The 24,152-nt window shown below is 35.2% G+C and overlaps 1 protein-coding gene across 1 annotated transcript in view; it reads right to left on the reverse strand.

Annotated features, from left to right (window-relative positions):
• Fcho2 (FCH and mu domain containing endocytic adaptor 2) overlaps positions 1 to 21,016 on the reverse strand; it is a 132,127-nt gene extending 111,111 nt beyond the window's left edge. Inside the window, 3 exon segments of the mRNA XM_047555504.1 lie at positions 6,229 to 6,320; positions 20,611 to 20,703; positions 20,705 to 21,016. Of these exon segments, the coding sequence (XP_047411460.1) occupies positions 6,229 to 6,320; positions 20,611 to 20,703; positions 20,705 to 20,845 (326 nt within the window). The 5' untranslated portion in view covers positions 20,846 to 21,016.
• Positions 21,017 to 24,152: the final 3,136 nt, after the last annotated feature.

The raw sequence follows: 24,152 nt of genomic DNA on the forward strand, positions 1-24,152 counted from the left end.
TAAAAAAAAGAATGAAATGATGGCATATGTTGGTTAATGGATAGAAATGGAGAACATAATGCTAAGTGAACTGAAATCAAATTCCATGAACTGAAATCAAATTCCTTGCATGTATGATTTTGTCAGGATAAACCCAACTACTGTATAATTATAAAGCTCTAAAAAAAAAAAAAAAAAAAAAAAAAAAAAAAAAAAAGGGTATGTAAATCTCCAGTACAGGAAAAAAAGTTCCATAGTAAAAAGTTTTTGAAAAAACAGAAAACTTTTCACTTCCACCACAAAAAGTTAAATAAATGCACAAATTATATAAGGCATACAAGTTAGGAAGTGGTAGTGTTGTAAGGTGTGTGCATTTTCAGAAAAATAGTAAAACTACCAATTGTCACTGTCACTAGACATTAACAGTTCAAGGAAGTTATGCTATAATATCAAGGATAATCACTAAGAAAATAGTACAGTGGATATATGTTAATAAATAGGAAAAAAATAATTTCAATAGGTTAAAAGAAGGCAAGAAGAAGGAAAAAATATAAAACAGGAAAAACAAATTGAAAATAAATGCTAAAATAATGCTGGGATTGGCTAAATTTAGTCCATCGTTTCTGTATATAAAGTTTGACTGGAACATAGCCACGTGCATTTATTTGTTAGCTATGGCTGCTTTTGTGTAAAACATCAGAGGTAAATAGTACCACAGAGACCAGATGAACCATAACACTGAAAATATTTATTTAACCTTTTTAAAACAAGTTTGAAAACTTCCAAGATACCAGATTTGAACCTATGTATATCAGCATTATATACCACACAATGAACTAAATGCTCCAAATTAAAAGATGGACTTTTAAAATGGCTCTAAAAATAAGAGAAACACATCTAAACCACAGGGACACAACTATAGCTAATGCTATTGTTTGAGTTGCAGGTATGATTAAAAGTTGACTTCAAGGCAAAAAACAAATTGTTCAAGTTATAAAAGGACCACTTCATAATGACAAAAAGTTCAACTCACCTGGAAAATATAATAGCTCTAAATTTGTACACACCTACTAATATGGCCTCAAATACATAAGGCAAAAATTAACAGAACTACATACATACATACATACATAAAGAAAACCACAATAAAAATGAGAGATTTTCAATAAAACTCTTAGTAATTGAAAGCAAGCAGAATTAAAAAAAAAAAAAAAACCCGTAAGGATATATTAAAAAGAATTAACAAACCTGTCCTAATTAATACATATAGAAACCTGTATCTTACAAATGAAAAAATATTGTTTTTTCAGGTATACCCAGAGTATTTACCAAAACTGACTCTCTTCTAGGTTATAAACCAAGTATCAACAAAATTTCAACACAATAAAATTACACAAAGTATTTTTTGCCCACAATGCAATTAAGTTTGAAATCACTAACAAAAATACACTTTTAAAAATCAACACATATTTGCAAATTAAGAAATACACTTCTAAATAACCCGAGGGGGAGCAAAAAAAAATCTCATTAAATTCAAAACATAATTAAACTAAATAATCAAAATCTGGTTTCTTAAAACTAGCAGGATGCAGCAAAAGTGATGTCTGAGAGAAATATACTGATGAAAGTGACTATATCTAGAAGAAACCAGAGGGCTAGGGCTGTAACTCAGTGGTAGAAACACTTGCCTAGCATGTGTGAAGCACTGGGTTCAATCCTTAGCACTGCATAAAAAAGAAACAAAATAAAGGCATTCTGTCCTTACACAACTACGAAAATAATTTTTTAATAAAAAGTTTTAAAAAGAAACAAGAACTTAACAAGATTGTTAAGTTTAGCATTTACATCAGAAAGTTAGAAAAACAGTAAGATGAAAAGAAAAGCAGTCAAAGGAGGTAAGGAACAGAAGTTAATGAATCAGAAAACACACACAAAAGAGAGGATCAACAAAACCAATAGATGGTTCTTTGTAAAAACTATTAAAACCAATAAATGCCACTTAAGACTGTTCATGAAAAAGAGAAATCAGAAATAACCAATTTCAGGAATGTAAAGTGGGGTATCAGTATAAATCCTTGGACTTCAAGAAAGTTCATAAAGGATATTAAGAATAACACTCTGACAATAAACTTGCAACTTTAGATGAAATGAAAAGTCTTGTAGAAAAATAAAACATTCCACAGAACTGAAAAATCTGAATAGTTCTATGACTATTAAAGAAATTTGAGTATATAATTTTAAACCTTCCCATAAAGGCAATTTCCAGCCCAGATGCATTTATCAGTAAATTCTAGGAAACAGGAAGGGAAAAATATCTTTCATAAATTTTTTCAGAGAATACAAAAATAAGGTATATTCTCCAAACCTTGATACCAAAACCTATCAAGAACATTTAGAGAAATATTCAGGTCAATCTCACAAACATAAATGCAAACATTCTCAATAAAATGATAGCAAACTGATGCATCAACATATAAAAAGGGGGGCTGGGGAGATAGCTCAGTCGGTAGAGTGCTTGCCTTGTAAGCACAAGGCACTGGGTTCGATCCCCAGCACCCAAAAAAAAAAAAAAAAAGAAACATATAAAAAGGATCCACCAAGTTGGTTTTATAACCAAAATGGAAAGTTGGCTTAATATTCAAACTCAATGTAATTCAGAAGTAGGGGGGATACAGGAGAAAGGGTTAATGGGGAGAAAAAGGAAAATCATATCATCTTACTACATGCAAGAATAGTATTTGGTCAAATTAAAGACCCATTTATAATTTTTTAAAACTTTGTAAAATAGTATATAAAAGATAAATGCCATAATTTCCAAAAACAGTTGGACAAAACTAAAATAAACAGAACATATTTAAGGGTGTAATGTAAGACTGGAAACAAGACAAGGATGCTCAACATGACCATTTCTATCAGAAATATACTGTTATTAACCAGTGCAATAAAAAATAAATAAAAGGTACAACTGGAAAAGAAGAAATAAAGTTTCATTCACACATGATTGTATACAAAGAAAATCTAAAAAAAAAATCTGTATATAAATTATCAGAAAAATAATTCTTTCAGTAAACTTGAGAGAAAAGGGAAAAAATTTTAAGGAAAAGAGATGAAACAGGCTATGTGGGAATAACAGTCAAATCACTACACAATTCTAGGAAGTCTTTATTGCTCTTAAATTTTATAAATCCTAAATCAGTAATCGTAACAAAACTTCAAATTACCAGAGAGAAGACAGGAAGGAAGGGGAGGAAAATCTGAATGACTAACTTAGTAAGTTATTTAATCTTTCAGGACCCCAATTTTCTCATCTGTAAAATGAGACCTAAGAGTTTTCACAGTTAAATGAGAACATATTACATGTTTATATGTTTATCCTCTCTTCCTTTCTTTCCCATTCACTCCTTCCAAAAATATGATTTATTGTGATAGGCTCTCTCTTAGGCACTGGGACACAGCAGAATACTGTCTCAAAGGAAAATACAGAAACAAAATAACTAATTATAAAAATGTTTAAATGCTACAGACATATGACATAAAGAGAGATTATAGTGTTTTTTACCTCATCAGAGAGATCAGGAAGAGCATCCCTGGAGAAATGACCACCATTACTAAGCTCTAAGGGACAAACAGCGTTAACTAAGAGAAGAATAAGCATATACAAATCCTAGATTAGAGAACTGGCCTGTCAATAAAATGACCAATATCTCTGGAATGGAAAGAATAAGGAGGAGTCTTATGAATAAGGCTTGAAAGGTAGTTTGAGGTCAGTCAATTCTGGCTTACCTTGACAAACCCTTGAAATCGTTTAAACAGGAGAGGTAACAAACTGATCTGGAGTAAAACAAACAAAAAACAACTACAGTGCAGAGAATAAGTTATAGGAGAACAAGAATGAATATAGAAAAACCAGTTAGCAGCTTCTGCTAGAATTTAGGCAAAAATATTGATGGTTTGGATCAGAAAGTGAAGTTGCAGATTCATTTCTTCTAAGTATTTTTACTGAGGGGCTATTCAGTGCCAAGCACCATCATAAGTGCAGGAGATAGGTGTGGTGACACACATCTGTAATTCCAGCTACTGGGGAAGCTGATGCAGGAAGAGAACAAGTTCGAGGCCAGCCTGAGCAACTTAAAGAGACCCTACTCACAACAAAAAAATAAAAAGGGTTGGGAATGCAGCTCAGTGGCAGAGTGCCTCAGGTTCAATCATCTGTACTGCAAAATAAAGTGTTGGAGATAAAGAAAACAGACAAAAACTCCCCACCATTATGGGGTTTATATTCTAGTCAAAGAGAGATAGGTAAAATATTACTTATGCCAGATAGTTATAAATGCCAGGAAGAAAAAAAAAAAAAAGGGAAGGGAGAGAAGGGGTTGTCTCACTGTCCACATAATAAGAAAGGGTTTAGACTCTGGGCAAAGGATGACTCAAGAGTCCTGGAGATCTTATGACTGACATAAACAGAGTTAAAAGGGATGATATGTGTCCTGATGATCTCAAGATATTTAGTGATAACAGTGAAGTGTTCAGGGAAAAGAGGAAGACTAGGGAAGGCTAGGAGATGCACAGTTCTGGGGCCTCTCCTTTACTCCTGCCAATGATGATGTGGAATCCAGGGACTCGACAGCTTTAGACGGAGTACTAAAAGCTTTCAGACTCCCTCTCTACTCCAGGAGAAAGGTGAAAAACAGAGAAGTTTTGGTCTCAGGTGAAATCTCTCATTTCCTAATTCCTGAAAGTCAGTAAATTCCATTAGGACAAAACCTGTATCTTTACCACTATATCCCCAGAATACAGAAATGTACCTGACACACAGCAGACACTGGAAAAACTTTTTTTGAAAAAAATAAATGTACAAATGGAGCACTGTGTTTAAAGGCAAATAATTCCTGTTAACAAGGAAGATTTTAAATATATCCATATAAAGTATTACCACGCAGGGCTAGCCACAAAATAGTTCAAAGGAATATGGTAGCTTTGAGTACTGTTTGATTTTGAAACATAATCAAATTATATTGACTTTTAAGTTTTTAAATTGATTTATATATTCTTAAAAGCAATCACAATTTATACATTACAGGATTTAAAAAATATATATATATATAGTTACAACTTTTTAATACAAGTTATTATTAACACATGATTTAAAACTTATGGCCAGGTGCAGTGGCACACACCTGCAAACCCAGTGGCCTTGGAGGCTGAGGCAGGAGGATCAAGTTCAAAGCCAGCCTCAGCAATTTAGCAAGACCCTAAGTGATTTAGCAAGACACTGTCTCAAAATGAAAAATAAGGAGGGCTGGGAATGTGGCTTAGTGGTTAAGCATCCCTAGGTTCAATGCTGGTACAAAACAAACCTAGGGCTGGATACAGTGGTACATGCCTGTAATTCCAGTGACTTTCAGGAGGATGAGGCAGGAGGATCAAAAGTTTAAGGGCAGCCTCAGCCACTTATCGAGACCCTCAGCAACTTAAGACACCCTGTCTCAAAATAAAAAGGACTGGGGATGTAGCTCAATGGTAAAGCATCCCTAGGTTCAATCTTCATTGCCAAAAAAATAAATTAAAACCTATGAGTTCAGAAAACTTAAGTATTTCAAATTATTTTAGCATGTTTAATGACAATAATTTATCCTAAAATGTTTCTCAATCTTTTATTGCATCACTTTTGCTAACATATCTGATGAAAAATGCATAATAATATTGTTAAGCAGCAATTTTTAAACCAAGTATTTAACAATGCCACTCCAAACTATTATACAGTGCTCAGGTATGTAGATGATTAAACACACACACACACACACACACACACACACACACACACACACACTACTCTAAAATATAATTATAGGTGGGCTAGGTGGTGCACACCTATAATCCCAGGTACGCAGGAGGATTACAAGTTTGAGGCCAGCCTCAACAACTTAGGAAGACCCAGTCTAAAAGTTAAAAATAAAATAAAACAAAGGGGTGGGTATGTAGCTAAAGAGAAAAATGCCTCTGAGTTCAATCCCCTGTACTGCAAGAAACAAATAAATATAATACACACACACAGTTACAGTACACACTTTAAAAGTATCCTTTGATTATCCTACATCCAACCAAATTTTGTTCAATTACTTACATTCTAAAATTCAAATTGATAATTGTTGAACAAATTACTTATCAAAAATACATACCTGCCTTGCAAGCAGCACAAGGCCCTGGGTTCGATCCCCAGCACCGAGAAAAAAAAAAAAAAAAACATACCTTTCTCTTACAAAATCTGCTAGTTCTTTTGTTGATATCTGTCCATGTTTCATATTATGGTAGAGAACATCAAAGCCACTATTTTTTTCTCCCTAAAATTCAAAAGATATTTGATATTTAGGTTAGATATTTAGTTTAACAAAAAGAGAAAGAGGTAAATAAAAATGACTAGAGAATACAATGACCCTATATTATGCTTATCTTGGTATACAAATCTTATGATCTGGTAAGTTGTTTTTCCTTAATCTAACCACTATTATTCACAGTATGATTTTAAACTGTTATCAGTGTAATTCTACATGCTTTGATAAATGTAATTTATTATATAGACAGATATACACATGTACACACATCTGCTTATACCCCATAATCACCCATAATGGCATAATTAATGAATGTAAGTCTGAAATTTTAATGCAGCCTTAGAAAAGATTAGCAACAGACTTTTTAAAACTTGAAATCCCACTTCGATTCTTTTGAAACATACTAAGAAACTCTAAATCAGAGTTTGTGCTTTAAAATAACTAAATCTTGACCTCTGAGTCAAGATGCCATAATACTTATTCATCAAATAAGCATTAGACACCAGAAAACACTTTATAATTCCTATTCTAAATCCTTTAGTAAACTTAACTTGAGAGAGCTTAGAAAGAATAAATTTTAAGGAAAGAAATGGGTTATCTGCTTAGTCTTCAACTAATCAGAGTAATAGTTCAGATCACTACACTATTCTAGAAAATCTTTATTGCTAATCCTATAAATCCTAAATTAGTAAATCACAACAAAGAAAACATTAGAAATGTCAATTTAATCTGTGAAATAAAAGACCATTTATAAGCTAAACAAATCTCTTTACAGATTGGCAGGTTTATTTTTCTTGAGTGAAAATAATGAAGAATTGAATTTGTTGGAAATAAAAGCAATATCATAAAGCAAGTATTAAACAATCTGGAATCCAATTTTTCAACAGTTCACCAAAACAAGAAACATAGGAACTTCCAGTTATGTTGAAGTGATATCTAATAAACTCATCAGCTTGTCAGCATGCAAGTGACTGCCATAACAGCAACAAAAAGTGAAAATGTGGCATTTGTAATAATATAAACAATATCCTTAGCATTTTGAACAGCCACTTCTACTTATCATTACAAAAATAAAATCATAGTGTCTTTTTAAATTTATATTGCCTATTGATATCTTTTTTTAGTTGTAGATGGACACAGTTTCTGTATTTTATTTATTTTTATGTGGCACTGAGGATCAAACCCAGTGCCTCACACATCCTAGGCAAGCACTTCTAGCACTGAGTTATAACAGAAACCATAGTCCCTTATGAATCCAAACATTTCCATCGGGTTTCTGCAACTTTTCATGCTTAATATAAAGAAAAAATTTGTTATCTAATTTTAGTTTTTTATTTATGCTGGGGTTTTCAAGCAAATTTATTCCAGGCAAAGGTAAGAGGTAACCACTGCTTTTTAGCAAAAATATCATCATGCACATTTATAAATGAAATTACAAAAAAAATGAAGGATCTGATCCTCCAAAAAAATCCATTACTTGAATATAACACAGAAACTACACATATCTGTAGTTACACTGACTTCTGTAACAGAGCTGTGAACCTTGAAAAGACAAAAACACTAAAATATAAAATATAAAACCCAAGTCTAAGGCTCTCATGCCCCAAGGCTCTCATTTGCACATAATTTTAACAAATTAGGGTACCTGACTTCCTAATGTACATTATAAATATTTAAAGTATGGGCAAGAGTTACAGCTCAGTACAAGAGTGCCCATCTAGGGGTAGTGGCAGAGCGCTTGCCTAGCATGTGTGAGGCACTGGGTTCAATTCTTAGCACCGCATATAAATAAATAAAATAAAGGTTCATCGACAACTAAAGAACAAAATTTTTTTTAAAGTGCTTGTGTAGGATGTGGAAGGCCCTAGGTTTGATCCCTAGCATCACATAAGAAAAATTAAAGGGCAAATTGAAAAAGAATTGGAAGTGAAGAGCTATTACAAACAAGCACACAAACTATTAAAATAAATATTTACCAGGCTCACAGCGGAAAGACCAAAAAAAAAAATTTTTTTTTAAAGATGAACTCAAAGGCCATCTATTTAGCAAGGTAACAAGATACTGAGCATTCACAATACTATATACAAAAATCAAGAAAATGCAGGGCTGAGGTTATATAGCTCAGTGGTAGGTCAACTATCTAGCATTCAAAAGGCCAGTGCATCAATCCTCAGGACCATAGAAACCAAACACAAAAGGATTAAATTACCTTCAGAATCTGTATTCTGATTTAAGAAGCCCTTGAAGGAGTAAGTTATTTATTTGGGAAATCCAGATATCCAGACAGCATATTACCCAGGAATTCCCAGTAGAAGGAATGAGGATCATTTACTTGATACAAATAATATAGTAAAATCTAGTAAATTTAGCAAACAACATAGTAAAATTAATATAACAGTAATATACCTTAGGAAACAGTACTAGCTACTCTACCCCTCAGTTGTTCCCCCACCCCCCCAGGGATTTTTTTAGAACTTTATTTATTTTTACATGGTACTGAGGATCAAACCCAGTGCCTCACACATGCTAGCCAAGCACTCTACCACTGAGCCACAACCCATCCCTCGATTCTTAACTTGGAATGAATACTCATCCTAATACCATGATTCACAAGGAACCTCCGTCAGAGGCACTAATGACTAAACATAAACAACTTGCCTAGTTACAAATCCATCTGTTATTTCTTCTATTTGGAAATTCATTAATACAAAGGTCAAAAAATGCAGTGAGACTGCTAGGCACCATTTTCTCTAATACAATTTCACAACTTATTAACACAGATATTTATTGATCGTGAACATTTTCTTTGAAACACATTAATAATTTAAATATTTCAAATGAATATATTTTATATAGACATATACAGCTACACGCACACACATCTCCATACAGGATAAACATATTTGCATACATACATCCTTTTATTAAAAAACTTCAAAGTTGAGGTGTTTGACAAAGAACCTAGGTTTTACTGTCACCATGTCAAAACTTACCTTAAAGCCTAGATAAAAGATGACAGCATATTAAATACATAAGTTTCATAATTAATTTTATAACATTTTGTTTTCCACCTCCAAAAGAAACCCATACCCAAGTGGCTAAATTTTTAAGAGTAGGTACGTACATCAGTGCTCATCAGGCTTATTTTTAGCTGACTTATTCATTAATTTGATCAGTACTTGTGAATTAAGCAAATACATGTCCACAAAGAAATTTGCACCTGAATGTTCACAGTAGTATTATTCACAATAGACAAAAGGTGGAAATGAACTCAAATGTCCATCAACTGATGAGTAGATAAAAAGAAAGTGATATACCCATACGATGGAGTTTTATTGGGCCATAATAAGGAACAAAGTAGGCTGAGGGGTGGTGCATGCCTATAATCCCAGCAATTTAGGAGACTGAGGCACATAGATCACAAGTTCAAGGCTAGCCTCAACAAATTAGCAAGGCCCTAAGCAACTTAGTAAGACACTGTCTCAAAAAAAGTTTTTAAATAAAAATAAAAGATAAAAGGGTTGAGGATGTGGCTCAATGGTTAAGTGCTCCTAATACCAATCTCTGGTACCAAAAAATAAAAATAAAAAAGAGGTCTCCCCCTTTTTTGGTACATTCTACAACACTGATGAACTTTGAAAACATTATGCTAAGTGAAAGATACAGGTCTCAAAAAACCACATACTACTACATTTTCAAGTCCAGAATAGGGAAATCTACAAAAACAGAAAGTAGATGAATGGATTGCTTGAAGGCAGAAAGGTAAGGTAGGGGATGAGAGGCAAGACAGAGGTTTCTCCTTAAAGTGATGGAAATGTTCTAAAATTGTGTTTGGTGATGGTTGCACATATCAGTGAATATTACCAAAAAACAATTAACTGAATTCTATATCATGTTGCTGGGGATCAAACCCAGGACCTTGCACATGCTAGGCAATGCTCTACCACTGAGCTCCAACCCCCAGTTCGAATTGCACACATTCAATGAGTGAATTACAAGGCATATAAAAATATATATCAATAAAATTGTTTTTAAGAAGTAAAGTAAATGCTTTTTATACATTTCCCTTCCTAGGTCCTGTGTTAAGTATCTAACAAAACTCCGGAAGAGTTCAGCTTACCCTTCTTAATCAAAAAATTCTTACAGAGCAATTTTATTATTAACTGACAAAAACACTATCAATACCATTGCTGGTCCAATGAAGGTTTGCACTTAGATAGGATCTTTTATCAGTTGATCTCAAAACATTTTACAGAAGTAGTACTCTCATTTAATGTCCACTAGCTATGACTTGAAGTAAATCAAAGTTTGTTCTAATACCACCAAAAGAGTATTAAAAATCTTTGCAAACCAGGCTGGGACTGAAGTCAGTGCTACAGAACTTGCCTACAAGTGCAAGGTCCTAGGTTCATAATCCCCAGCACCGAACAATCAAAAATCTCTGTACCATAAAGAATGATAAAATTATGGCATTTGCAGGAAAATGGATGAAACTGGAGAATATCATGCTAAGTGAGATAAGCCAATCTCAAAAAACCAAAGGAAGAATGATAACGCTAATAAGTGGATGATGACACATAATGGGGGGTGGGAGGGGTTAGTGTTGGGGTTGGAGTTGGGTTTAGGGAGGGGGGCAGGAATGGAGGAAGGAAGGACTGTATAGAGGGAGGGGAGGGGTGGGAGGGGTGGGGGAGAAGGGAAAAAAATGGCAGAATGAATCAAACAACATTACCCTATGTAAATTTATGATTACACAAATGGTATGCCTTTACGCCATGTACAGGCAGAGAAACAACATGTATCCCATTTGTTTACAATAAAAAAAAATCTATAAAAAAAAAAAAATCTCTGTAAATGATTCCTAACATGAAAAAAAAAAAAAAAAGTAGTAGTAGTAGTTGTTTTCGCATCCTTGGAAGATTATAAGTTCAGAATCATGCAAGACCTTTAAAAGAATAAATTACTTGGTACCTACTGTTTCCTCTTCCTTCTCTAATTAAGTAAGATGATTTCAGTTAGCAGTTTGATGTATATCAGTCCAGATTCCTTTTTGCACATATATAGGCAAGATGTTACTTTTCATATGAAATGATATATGTTATCATATTGTTTTGCACTTAAATTATCAATTAAACCAAAATTTTGCTTAAAAAGTTTTAAGTCATTAAATCATTAAAAATGTTTAAGTTTCTTCTAGTCTAATACAGAGGTCACAAGTAAGGCAACCTTGAAATTTCTAATTCAAACGTTTAAATAAGTCATTAGGCCTATTTCTTAAAACCCAAAGGCATTTTTTATTTAATTTGACAACAACTTTATACTTTAAAATAAATACATATAATAACCTAGCATACTTATTCTTTAAGAAAAAATGATTTTGAAACTTCTTCAACAAACTTTTTAAGGGCAACAGTAAGTTAAACACTAAAAATAAAAACCTGGATATTCTTCACTCTTCATGAGAATAAGAATTGGAAAATAGGCAGAAGATAGATTGAAAACTGCATAATGAATTCAAATGATGGCTTCACTGAATATCCTTTTTAATTTTTAAAACATTTTAAATTTTTAAATTTCTCTCACACCTTTAAGAGGGGTGAGAGAAGGGTTAATAAGTGCTTCCTGTAAAGTATCAATGACATGCTTAAACCATCCTTACGTCCAAATCACCTCAAAAATAAATAACTAAATATCATCACTTCCTGCCCTGTCTACATTTCCCTGTTACTTTAGCTCTATTTATTAGACAACTATGAACAAGTCACTACAAAATATAACATCAATTTTGTCCCAGCATCTCAGGTATCATATTCACCCAATGTCCTAATTATAGGATGGCTTATATGTATAAAAGATACTAAATTGTCCTAGTGTTCTATTTATAGAACAATCTGCATTTTTCATTTTTAATGATATTAAAGGACATATGAGCTCTAGATCATGATGTCCAACCTATTTTAACATACCTATGTCAATTTTGTTGGAATATTCACAGAAATGAAAACTTGGGACTTAATGGGCTAATACATGTTGTCACTTTATCCAGTGTTGTCTGGAAAACATTATGTAACATTTAACTATTTCTAAAGATTCTTTTTTCTTAGACTAGCCCTTCTAGTGAAGAACCTTTAAAGATCATTTTGATGGGAATTCAACAAATCTGCAATGACAGTCCTCCCATGCCATTTTTGCCTTGAAAATTGGTAAGAGGAGGGTAAAATATATGAAAGCAGTTCTTCTGTAAGTAAACAGGACATCACAAGATATAACCTTCTAGTCAACATTTTGTTTATATACTGAAATTTTCAGTCAGGATCTCTAAAAGTATTCTTCAGAGTCACTGGCAAGATATTGCTAAAGCAGAAAATAGTAATTAAAATAAGTAGAATGAGCAATTTTCAGCAGTCAGAACTATTTGCTGAAGGTACAAAAGTGACTCACATTTGTTGGTTGACCAAAGGGAAGAAATCATTACATTTTAAAAACATTACGTTTCAAAAAGGGGTTTTTATCACCCCTCGGATACTCCTCCCTAATCTTTTTTAATTATAACTTATCTCTTCCATTTAGTTAAATCCTTAAAGCTATCTAAGTAGATACATATGGGGTTCAGTAAAAACAGCAGAAGCAAGCAGTGGTGAGATCATTTTTAAAATTTTAATTCTGAATTTTCTGTAATAATCTAGAAACTACTTATCATTACTTTCAAAATGAAAAAAAAATTAATTTCAGCTTTCTCAACTCTTTACTCTTCCAGGAAACAGAAGGGTACTTTCTTAAGTAAGAATCTTGTTCACAACAGTACTTAACTCTCTAGTCCTTATAATTCATGAGTGGGAAAAAATGGGCAGAATCTAAGTATCCAAAGGGGGGATCAAAAATATAACAGCTTATCCATTTCATGGAAACCTATACAATCACTGAAAATTTTTTCAATAACTAATCATATGAGAAAAAGGTAGTAACATTTAAAAGTATCAAGACACAGGGCTGAGATTGTGGCTGGGTGGTAGAGGGCTTGCCTAGCACATGTGAGACACTGGGTTCAATTCTCTGCATCACATGAAAAGTAAATACAGATATTATATCCATCCATCTACAACTAAAAATATTGTCTTAAAGAAGTACAAAGATACAGAATTATATAGTACAAATGATCTTGATTTTTCCATTTCTAAAGATAATCAAAAGTTAAAGAGAGAGGTACAGGTAATTCTTATTGTGTACTCTTCTGTGTTTTACCTATCAGATAGCAATAATTGTAATTAAAAGAAAATTGTACTTAAGCATATTGTTTCGACCAACTGAAAACTCACATTCCTTGGTTTTAAAACCCATCACCACCAACTTGCTTTAATTATGTTATACATTCCCTCTTTTCCCTAAAATCAAGCAAACATTCTTTCCATAGCTTCCATACTTTTATTCCTTCAATTCCATGAGGAAGCATAAATATCTTCTCAATTTCAACACACAGTTCACTAATCACTTCCCAATTTCATTTTTGCTAATCTGGCCATTCTAACAACATCCTCTAGCACCTTTCCCAACAAGTCTCAGCAGCTATTATGCTGGTCTTTTTGTATCTCCCACATCTGATCAATTTATACTACCTTTGTGGACAAGACTAATACTAAAATTCTTCCAACTCTAATATCCTTTAATTCTTCCTCACTTAGAAAACTGAAAGCCAAACTTATCCCCTTTCCTTTATAAGTCCCTATGGCGCCATATTTCCAGTTGGATTCCTAAGGGTGGCTTCTGTAAACTGTTCTAGAATTATGATATCAGGATGGATAATTTTAAGAGATACTCCCACGAGTATCTCCCTACTTTCAAACACCTTATATTAATCAAATATGCAGGATGATTCAAAGCATAATTGTTTTCCCATCCTTTGCCTAAATAATTTAAGTAGTTCTGAAAGGATTAGAGTATTTAGGACTTAATGGGTAGGGCTAGAACAAAATATCAAATTTTTATCCTTTCCAATATCAATGTTCAAAAACCCTTCCTCTGAATTGAACTTATACAGACTCACTATTGATTTTTTAAAATATTTTGTTTTAGTCATAGGTGGACACAATACCTTTGTTTTATTTTTATGTGGTGCTGAGGATGGAACCCAGGACCTCACATGTGCTAGGCAAGCACCCTAACACTGAATCACAACCCAAACCCCACTATTGATTTTTCACCTTAAATTTCTTCAAAAAATAAGGCAAAAATACAAAACAAACAAACCATTCCTAAGGATCTCACAGTAAAATTTAGTGTAATCTAAAATTCTGTGATTTTAGAATGTCTACTTGTCAAGTCTAATGGAACCAGCTTAGATGAATCTATGGTCTGCATTTTCATAGCTTGTTGTAGTGAAAATTATTTGGGACTGGCTAACAAGCTAATAGTTATACAATAATACTTGTTTCATTTTTTTCATTTTGGTGAATGTTATTTGCTTGTATATACACTGATTATCTCTGGAAAGTTACTAAAAAATTGGCAACAGTGACTTCCTTTTGGGAGATCTAGATGGTAGATTTTTTACTACAAAATCCCTTTTATACCTTTTGAAAATTAACCATGTAAAATGGTTTACAAATCTGTAAAACTGTATAAAGTAAATACATATACATATGTGCATTTGTATTTAGTTTTAGTATATCCTCTGATGGGATAGCATCCTAAGCAGATATCCCAAACTACAATATTTGGGAATCTTAAATAATAAAAAGATTATCTATAAAAAAAATAGACTATCTATATTCTGGGTTCCTCTCATCATCTCAACTAATTTTATAAAGATATATATTTTAAATTTTTCATATGCATAAATGACCCCAAAGAACATGTGTGTCAATCTCTCATTTAAGATACTAAATTCAGACTAGATAATCAAGCAAAAATATAATAATGTTTTGCACAGGGTGAGATGGCACATGCCTGTAATCCCAGTGGCTTGGGAGGTTGAGGCAGGAGGACTGTTGAGTTCAAAGCCAGTCTCAGCAACTTAGCAAGGCCCTGAGCAACTCAGTGAGACCCTGTCTCTAAATAAAAAATACAATAAAGGGCTGGGGATGTGGCTCAGTGGTTAAGTGCCCCTAAATTCAATCCCTAGTACCCAAAAACAAAAACAAAAAAATTTTTTTTAAATATATATAATGTTTTGGATTTCAAAGTCCTATTAATAGCAATTCCAGATTTTTCAAAACCATTTTAATCCTCACAGCTTCTAATGACAGAATAAATTTTGGATATCTATATCCAAGCACTCCAATTTAACTTAATGTAAGTCAATATCCATGCAGTAAGAAACAAACGAAATGAGACTTCTATACTGGTTAAACAGTAAGGGAAATAAGGAAAATTTCATAATAAAAATACCTGAGATAAATGTTAATTTTTGCTAACTAGAAAAAGTCACCTAAGTAAAAACATCAGTTTGGGCTGGGGAGATAGCTCAGCTGGTAGAGTGCTTGCCTCGCAAGCACAAGGCCCTGAGTTCGATCCCCAGTACCACAAAAGAAAAAAAAAAAAAAAAAAAAAATCCGTTTGCTACAATATTACATTTACTAAAGAATATTTAGTGTCTGTGTAAATGCCTCATATATAGACTAAATTACTTTGTAAAATGAAGCTTATACAGTATTCAACTCAAGCATATTGTGCCTATATTTTCCCTTAAATAATGATTAGCTATGAAATTCATTCCTTTAATGCTTTTACTGAACTAATCTAGGTTTACATAAAAACATTAAGTCATTTTAATTACTCTAGTACAATATTGATATAATCTCAAGAATACTGTAAACTAGTATTCAATTCTTTGAGAAAGGCACTGCATACAGTTACTTAACTGTAATGTTGGTTAATACCCCTTTAAAGTTTACACATAATCTTTTAAGGCTTAACAACTGTTTTTACATATTCAAGGCAATGGTGTGGATTTCTGGTATCAAAAGTATTTTTGCTGTCCAATTTAATAGAAGAGAAACATTTTCAGCTTGATTATCAATAGTACTAAACTTTGTGCCAACTGACTTATCAGCAACAAAACACCTGGTGGGTAGGAAGTTTTGAATACATTTTTTTCTTCAAAGTCTGGTATTAAGTAAAGGAATTTTTAATTTAGCAACAATTCTAGTTCAGAAAAAAATATAAAGAATAAGGAAGAAACTGCAACTGTCAAATAAGCTTGAAGTTAGTTTCAATGATTCAAAATTTCCTCTAACAGAATTCGACAACAAAAAGGTTGCCTCTATATATGTAGGGGGAAGACAATTAATAGGTTGACTGATTAGAAACCTAAAACTTCAAAGGTTTCCCTTATTACACATCAACAATTTTTTTTAATTGATAAAAAATTTAATGCCACTTTAAACATGGGGGAGTGAAATTAATATAGTAAATTCTCAATTTTAAGGAATTATTTCATAAATGACCCTGAACTATGTAAATTTTTAAGCTGTTTTAAACAGACAACTATCAAATTCCCAGAAGCTGGTTATTTAGTTAGTTCCTAGACTTTCCTAGCTCATTTAGATTCCTCTAGAGCACTTCATGCTCCAATTTTGAGCTTCCAGCCCCAATGGGAAATAAAATGAAATGCAGTCTATTTTACTATTTGTGCTCAACAGTGGAAACATAGACAAAGACTAAAACACAAATTAAATTTAGGTTTCTCTCTAGATTTCAGATATTCACATTCCTCTATTAATAGGGTCAAACAGGGAACACCAAAAATATTCAGAAAATAGCTACAAACTGGGCTGGAGTATAGAGTGGTAGAGTGCTTGCTTAGCATGCATGATGCCTTGGGTTCAATTTTCAGCATGGAAAAAATATTTTTAAACGAGCCACAAAACTTAATTAATAGGAAACAAAATATAACTTTAAAATGTTAAAACATGATTTGAAATTATGTTAGCAAACTTAAAACACATTAATGCATCAAAAATATGCAAAACATTCAAAAGAACATCAATTTTTAAACAATTGTATATTTAGAAAAGTGTTTTGAGGCCAGGTATACTGGCCCACACTTGTAATCCAGCAACTCAGGAGGCTGGGACAGGAGGATCACAAGTTCAAAGCCAGTCTCAGCAACTAGCAAGGCCCTAAACAACTTAGCAAGATCCTGTCTCAAAATAAAAAAATTAAAAGGGCTGGAGATATGTCTCAGTGATTAAGTGCTCCTGGTTTCAATCCCTGATACCAAAAAAAAAAAAAAACCCTGTTTCTCGGGTTGGGGATTTAGCTCTGTGATAGCATGCTTGCCTAGCATGCATAAGGTCCTAGTTAATCCCCAGCACTGCAAAAAAAGTTGGGGTGGGCTGGGGGAATTTGCCCTGTCTTTTCCTACACAGTAAACCATAAAGATTTCAGTGAGGAGGTTATGTGCTTCACCTACAAAGGCCAGGAAAAACAGCCTTGATAGCTGTCTATGTCTGTCTGTCTGTCTTTCTCTCCATGTCTCTCTCCCACATATAATTCTTAGAAACATGCCTAAAATGTCCAGACCTCCAAGATCAGGACCTCCAAAGATAAGGACCCTGGTTAATGAATTTGACTTTGACTTAGAAAATAAACAAACAAATACATAGGGGAAAAAATGGTAATCCTAAATTGTCACTGTAAAACAACATGTTTAAAATTGACAGGCTAGTCCTAAAATTCATATAGAAATGCAAGGGACTTAGAATAGACAAAATAATCTTAAAAAGGAAAAAACAAAAAAAACAAAACAAAAAACCCAGAATACTCTCACTCCTGATCCCAAACTTATTACACTAAGCTATAGTAATCAAAATACCATAGTAGTGGCTGGCATAAGGATAAAAAATGTAACAAAATTAAAAATCGGGAAATAAGCCCATACATCTATAGTCAAGTGATATTTGATAAGAGTGCCATAGCAATTTAATAGAAAAAAAAAAAAAGACTTCAACAAATGGTGCTAGAACTGGATATCCAAATGCAAAAACTTAAATTGTACCCTTGCACCACACATAAAAATTAACTTCCAATGAATCACAAACCTAAATAAATGACCTAAAACTATAAAACGCTTACAAAGAAAACCCAGGAGTAAAGTTTCAGTTGGGCAAAGGCTTCTTAGATACAACAACAAAGCACAGGTGACAGAAAAGTAAATAAATCAGAACTTACCAAGATTTCATCAAAATTAAAAACTATGTGCTCCAAAGGCTGTTATTAAGATAGCCCATAGAAGGGTAAGAAAATAGTTCCAAATCATATATCTGATAGGAAATATGTATCCAGAATATAAAAAGAATTCATACAACCCAGTAATAAAATGACAACAATTTTAAAATGCTAATAGATTTAAACAATTCTCCAAAGAAAACACAAAAATGGAAATAAGCAAACAAAAATATGCTTAACATCATTAGCCATATAAAAATGCAAATCAAAACCACAATGAGATGCTATTTCACATCTCCCCATTATAACATTAAAATTAAAAAGATAGTAAGTGTGGATGACAAAGTGAAAAACTGGAATCCTGAGACATTGCTGGTGGGATTGTAAAATGCTGCAGCCAGTTTGGAAAAGTTTGGCAGTCCCCTGAAATGTTAAATATAGAGTTACCATATGACCCAGCAATTCCATTCCCAAAAGAAATGAAAACATATGTTCACACAAAAACGTGCACAACAGTGTTCATAGCATTATTCATAATAACCAAAGTGAAAACCACATGTCCATCACTGATAAATGGATGAGTAAAATGTGAAATGTAATATTATCTGGTCATAAAAAAATTAAGCACTCATACACACTATTTATGGAAAAACCTTCAAAACATTATGCTACGTGAAAGAAGCCAGTCACAATGGTCCCATTTATATGATAGGTGCAGAACAAACAAACCTAGAGAGGCAAAGAGCAGATTATTTGCCTAGAACAGAGACATGGGGGAAATGGGAGGTGAATGGTAATGGGTAAAGGATTGCTTCTGATAAAATTGTTCTAAAATTAATTGTAGTGATAGTCTGCACAACACTATGAAAATATGAAAAACCCTTGAACTGTATACTTTAAGTGGGTGTACCGTTTGGAATGTGAATTGTATCAAAATAAATAGTAATAATAAATAATATCTAGTAAATATTATAAATATTATATATAATTATTTATATATATAAATATTATAATATCTAGTAAATATCTAGTAGTATCTAATAAATAATATCTAGTGTATACTCAGTTTGTGGCAAAGAAGGAACATTCAAGACAAGTAACTATAACTTTTTATTACGAAGCATATCTATGCTTGAAACACCTAGAATTAAAAATTTAACATACCCTCCTTACAAGCTGAGAAATTACTCCTTCAAACATTTCTATCCTAGCCAAAATAGAATTCAAGTACTTGGAACTGTCAGGATATAAAAATGAGATTCACCCAAAATACCTGAGTAAACAGGTTTCTTTCCTGTACATACCTGAACTGTGTACTTTCTTCCCATTACAACAAACAATAAATGCAAAAAAAAAAAAAAAAAAAAAAAACACTCCACGGGGAGATTGAGAAGTCATTCTCAAAGAAGAAACTAATACCAAGTTGAGATACGTGGAAAAAATGAGGAAGGGGGGAAAGAGGACTAAGGGAGATCTCCATGCATTTAAGCCCAGGGAGTTCAGTTACATTAAATCAACTTTCGTGCGCTTTGTGAGCAGGCCTAGAGGCAAAGTCCCGGGCGCAGACCCACGAGCCTAGCAGAGCTGCGAGGCCGAGAGGAAGTGTTGATCCAGTCCAGCCCCGCACTGGCTTGCGTGTGGAGACGGTGGGGGCCTGACGCGCTAAGACGCGGGCCTGCGGCGCGGGAAGACAACGAGCCCCGGCGCTCCCTGGCTCACAGCGTCAGGCTCTGTGCCGGGCCCGTCCTCCGCGTCCGAGCGCCGCTCACGCCCCGCGCGGAGCGCGCCGACGCCCGGAGCCTCCGGTGGGGCCGGCTCCCGTCTCCCGCCCCATCCGGCGCTTTGTCCCGGCCCCGCCGGCGGGCGGTCCCTCGGTGTCCCCGCCGCGGGTCCCGGGCCTCGCTGACAGCCCCCGCTCCCAGGAGGGCTGCGAGCCCGGCAACCCCGACCGGTCGGTGACCAGTCGCCCGCCGGACCTCAGTCAGGCGGGACCTGGGAGGCTGCGGTCCGAGGACGCTCGCCCTGCCGGAGAAGCCGCCGCCGCCGCCACCGCCCGAAGCGCACGCAGGCCGAGGTCGGGCGCCGAAAGCTCGGACTCCGAAACCCACACTTGTTTCCAACATCCCGCGCTTACCCAAAAATTCTCGACAAAATGCGCCATGACCATCGTGCCGCCGCCGCGCCGGGTTCCGCGTCCGCACCCGCCCGCCGCTGTGTAAACACGGACCCGGCCCCCACGGCGCCCCCGCCTTTCGCCGCCGCCGCCGCCTTCTTCCCAGAGACCGGCCCGCACCCTCCAAGGCGCATGCGCCACCTAGCGGCCGCCGCTGCGGGCGAACTCTTAGACGCCTGGGCCTCGGAGGGCGCATGCGCCGCGGACCGTGCCCGTGTTTGGGTCGCCCTCTGCACAGTCCGGCTGGGCCAGGTTGACTGAGTACTCCTTTGGGAATGGTGAAGAACCGGGTCCTTGAGGAGTCACCCGGAGACTGCCCGCGCCGTTTGCGGTGCGATGGGCTCTGGTCCGGGGACGGAGCGAAGAAAAAGACCCTGCCCCTTCCTCCCCACCAGGCTCGCTTCCCTGGCCTTCGAGGATCTCGAACAGAGCAAAGTCTGGGCCAGCTGGGACGGAGGAAACTTGGCGGCTGGCCACCCGGTGGAGACTGGGAAACCTTTGGTCAACAGGGTGCCTTTCCTTGACAGGGAGCTAAAAACCAAAACAAAACTATTTGAGGCCGGAAAGGGAGGAAACGCCCAGTGTCGCCGGAGCGCCTTGGAGCTGCGAGAGACCCAGCACCAAGGCCGGAGCCGCTGACCTCTAGCCCGCCCGGAGCCAGCCAGCCGGAACCGCCTGCCCAGGGCAGGAACGTGACCGAAACAAGCGAGTTTCCCCAACCCAGGCGGTCAAAAACAAGTCTCTTCTAGAACGTGTTCATAAAGTCCATGGTTCTCTTGGCAACTTGTATATTTTGGAAAAAGAAACAAGTTTTGACATGCCTTATCCTAAGACAGGAACTAAATCCCCTTCCCACACCTTTCTTTCCAAAGTTAAAAAAAAAAAAAAAAAAAAAAAAACTTGTGGAAGTCTCAAGTTCACTGTCACCAGGTTAGCTAGATCCAGAATCTGTGTGCAGTTCTTGAGGCCAAGCTCCACAAATAGATTTAGTGTAGCTTTAACAACAATATACCTCATACCTTCCTAGATCTTCGGTTTCAAACGTAATGGACATTACAATGTAACTTTCCTTATGAGACATTATTTTTATCCATGCAATAAAAGTTAAAACCATGCAATGCTTTCATATGATGAAAAGGAAATACTTGTTTTATTTGATAATGGTACTGTGTTTATATCTTTTTAAGAATATCTTCTAGAAATAAATATGTAATGATAAGGCATCTAGGATTTAATCAAGAGTGATTCATGGGAATGAGAATGAGTAAGAGTATAAATGAAACAAGATTGGCTATTTGAGTCAGGAGGTATCACAATACCAGACCTTAAATTATAATACAGAACTATAGTTACAAAAACAGGATGATCTTGGCACTAAAACAGGCATGAAAACTAATGGAATAGAAGACACAGACAAACTCACATAAATACAGTATCTCATACTTGACAAAGTTACCAAAAACGTACATTGAAGAGAACCTCTAACAAATGGTGCTGGGAAAACGGGAAATTCATATGTAGTAGAATGAAATTTAACCCTATCTCTAACCCTGCACAAAACTCAAAGTGGATTAAAGACCTAGGATCAAAGACCAGAAACCCTGCATCTGCTAGAAGAAAATGTAAACCCAACACTCCACATATAAGCTCAGGAACTAACTTCCTTAACAAGAATCCCAAAGTACAAAATCAAAGTCAACAAATCGGATGGCATCATATGCAAAAGCTTCTTCACAGCAAAGGAAACAATCAAGAGGGTAAAGAGAGAGCCTACAGAATGGGAGAAAATCTTTGCTCCTCAGGGCATTAATATCCAGAATATGCCCAAAAAAAAAAAAAAAAAAAAAAAACCCACCAAAAAAAATAAACCCAATGACTTATGCAGTCAATGCAATTATAACTGGGAATTTCTCAAAAGCTATACAAGAAACTTAACACCAAAAAAGATAATCAATAAATGGGCAAAGGAACTGAACAGACCCTTCCCAAAAGAGGAAATATAAATGGTCAGCATATATATGAATAAAAGGTTCAACATCTCTAGCAATCAGAGAAATTCAAATTAAAAGTACACTGAGATTTCATCTCTCAGTCAGAATGGCAACTATCAAGAATACAAATAACAATAAATGTTGGCGAGGTGTGGGGAAAAAGTACTCTCATACAGTGTTGGTGGGTCTGCAAATTGGTGCAACCACTCAGGAAAACAGTATGGAGATTCCCCAAAAATCTAGGAATGGGGTTGGGGCTATGGCTCAGTTGTAGAGAGCTTGCCTAGCGTGTGAGGGGCACTGGGTTCCATCTTCATAAATAAAGGAATTGTGTCCATCTACAACCAAAATGTGTGTGTGTGTTTTAATCTAGGATTGGAACCACCATTTGACCCAGTTATCCCACTCCTTGGCATGTATCCAAAGGATTTAAAATCAGCATACTACAGTGATGCAGCCACATGAATGTTTATAGCAGCACAATTTACAATAGCTAAGCTATAGAGCCAACCTAGATGCCCTTCAACAGAAGAGTGGATAAAGAAAATGTGGTATATACACATAATGGAATATTACTCAACCATAAAGAAAAATGACTCTGGAGTTGGGGTTGTAGCTCAGTGGTAGAGAACTTGCTTAGCATATGTGTAGCACTGAGTTTAATCCTCAGCACTACATTTAAATAAATAAAGATCTATCGACAATTAAAAAAATTTTTAAAGAAAAATGACTGACATTTATAAGTAAATGGATGGATTTGGTGACTATTATGCTAAGTGAAATAGGTCAATCCAAAAAAAACCAGAAGTTGAATGTTTTTTCTGATATGTGGAAGTTAACCTCCACTAAAACAGGAGAAGAAAAGAAGTTCAGTGTAGTAGACAAAGGGGAATAAGGGAAGGGAGGGGGATAGAAAAAGGAAAGACAGTGAAATGAATCTGACATAATTTTCCTATGTACATATATGAATACACCACAGTGAATCTCACCATCCTGTACATCCATAAGAACTTAATTTAAAAAATATAATTATGGGTAAATGGCAGAAAGATCAATAGAGGGAAAGGCTAGGGGGAGGGAAGAGGAAGGAGAGGTACTGGGAACTGAATTAAAACAAGATATATTCCATGCTTTTATAATTTTGTCAAAATGGATTCTACTGCATGTGTAACTAAAAAGAACCAATCCTGGACCCAATGCAATGCTTTCAAGGATCTCATAAGCCACACGTCCTGGTCCCTCTCTCTCTCTCTTTCTCTCTCTCAGACACACACAAAATTTATTCTAAAAATCACATGGGTTCCTCTGTCACTTATGAACTGATGCCTTACACTCGCTCATAACCATAAATTCCTTCTCCCATAACCAAGAATATTCAGATCTTTATCTCTTGCCGTATATTTTCAAAACAAAAGGTGAACTCCAAATGAAGTGAAAATATGTGGGTAGTATGGCTATCCACATTAGAGATAGACTGCTTTGAACTTCAAGCAGAATTTAAGCAGGAGTACT

This window comes from Sciurus carolinensis, chromosome 6, assembly GCF_902686445.1.
Source record: "Sciurus carolinensis chromosome 6, mSciCar1.2, whole genome shotgun sequence".
Lineage (NCBI taxonomy): Eukaryota > Metazoa > Chordata > Mammalia > Rodentia > Sciuridae > Sciurus > Sciurus carolinensis.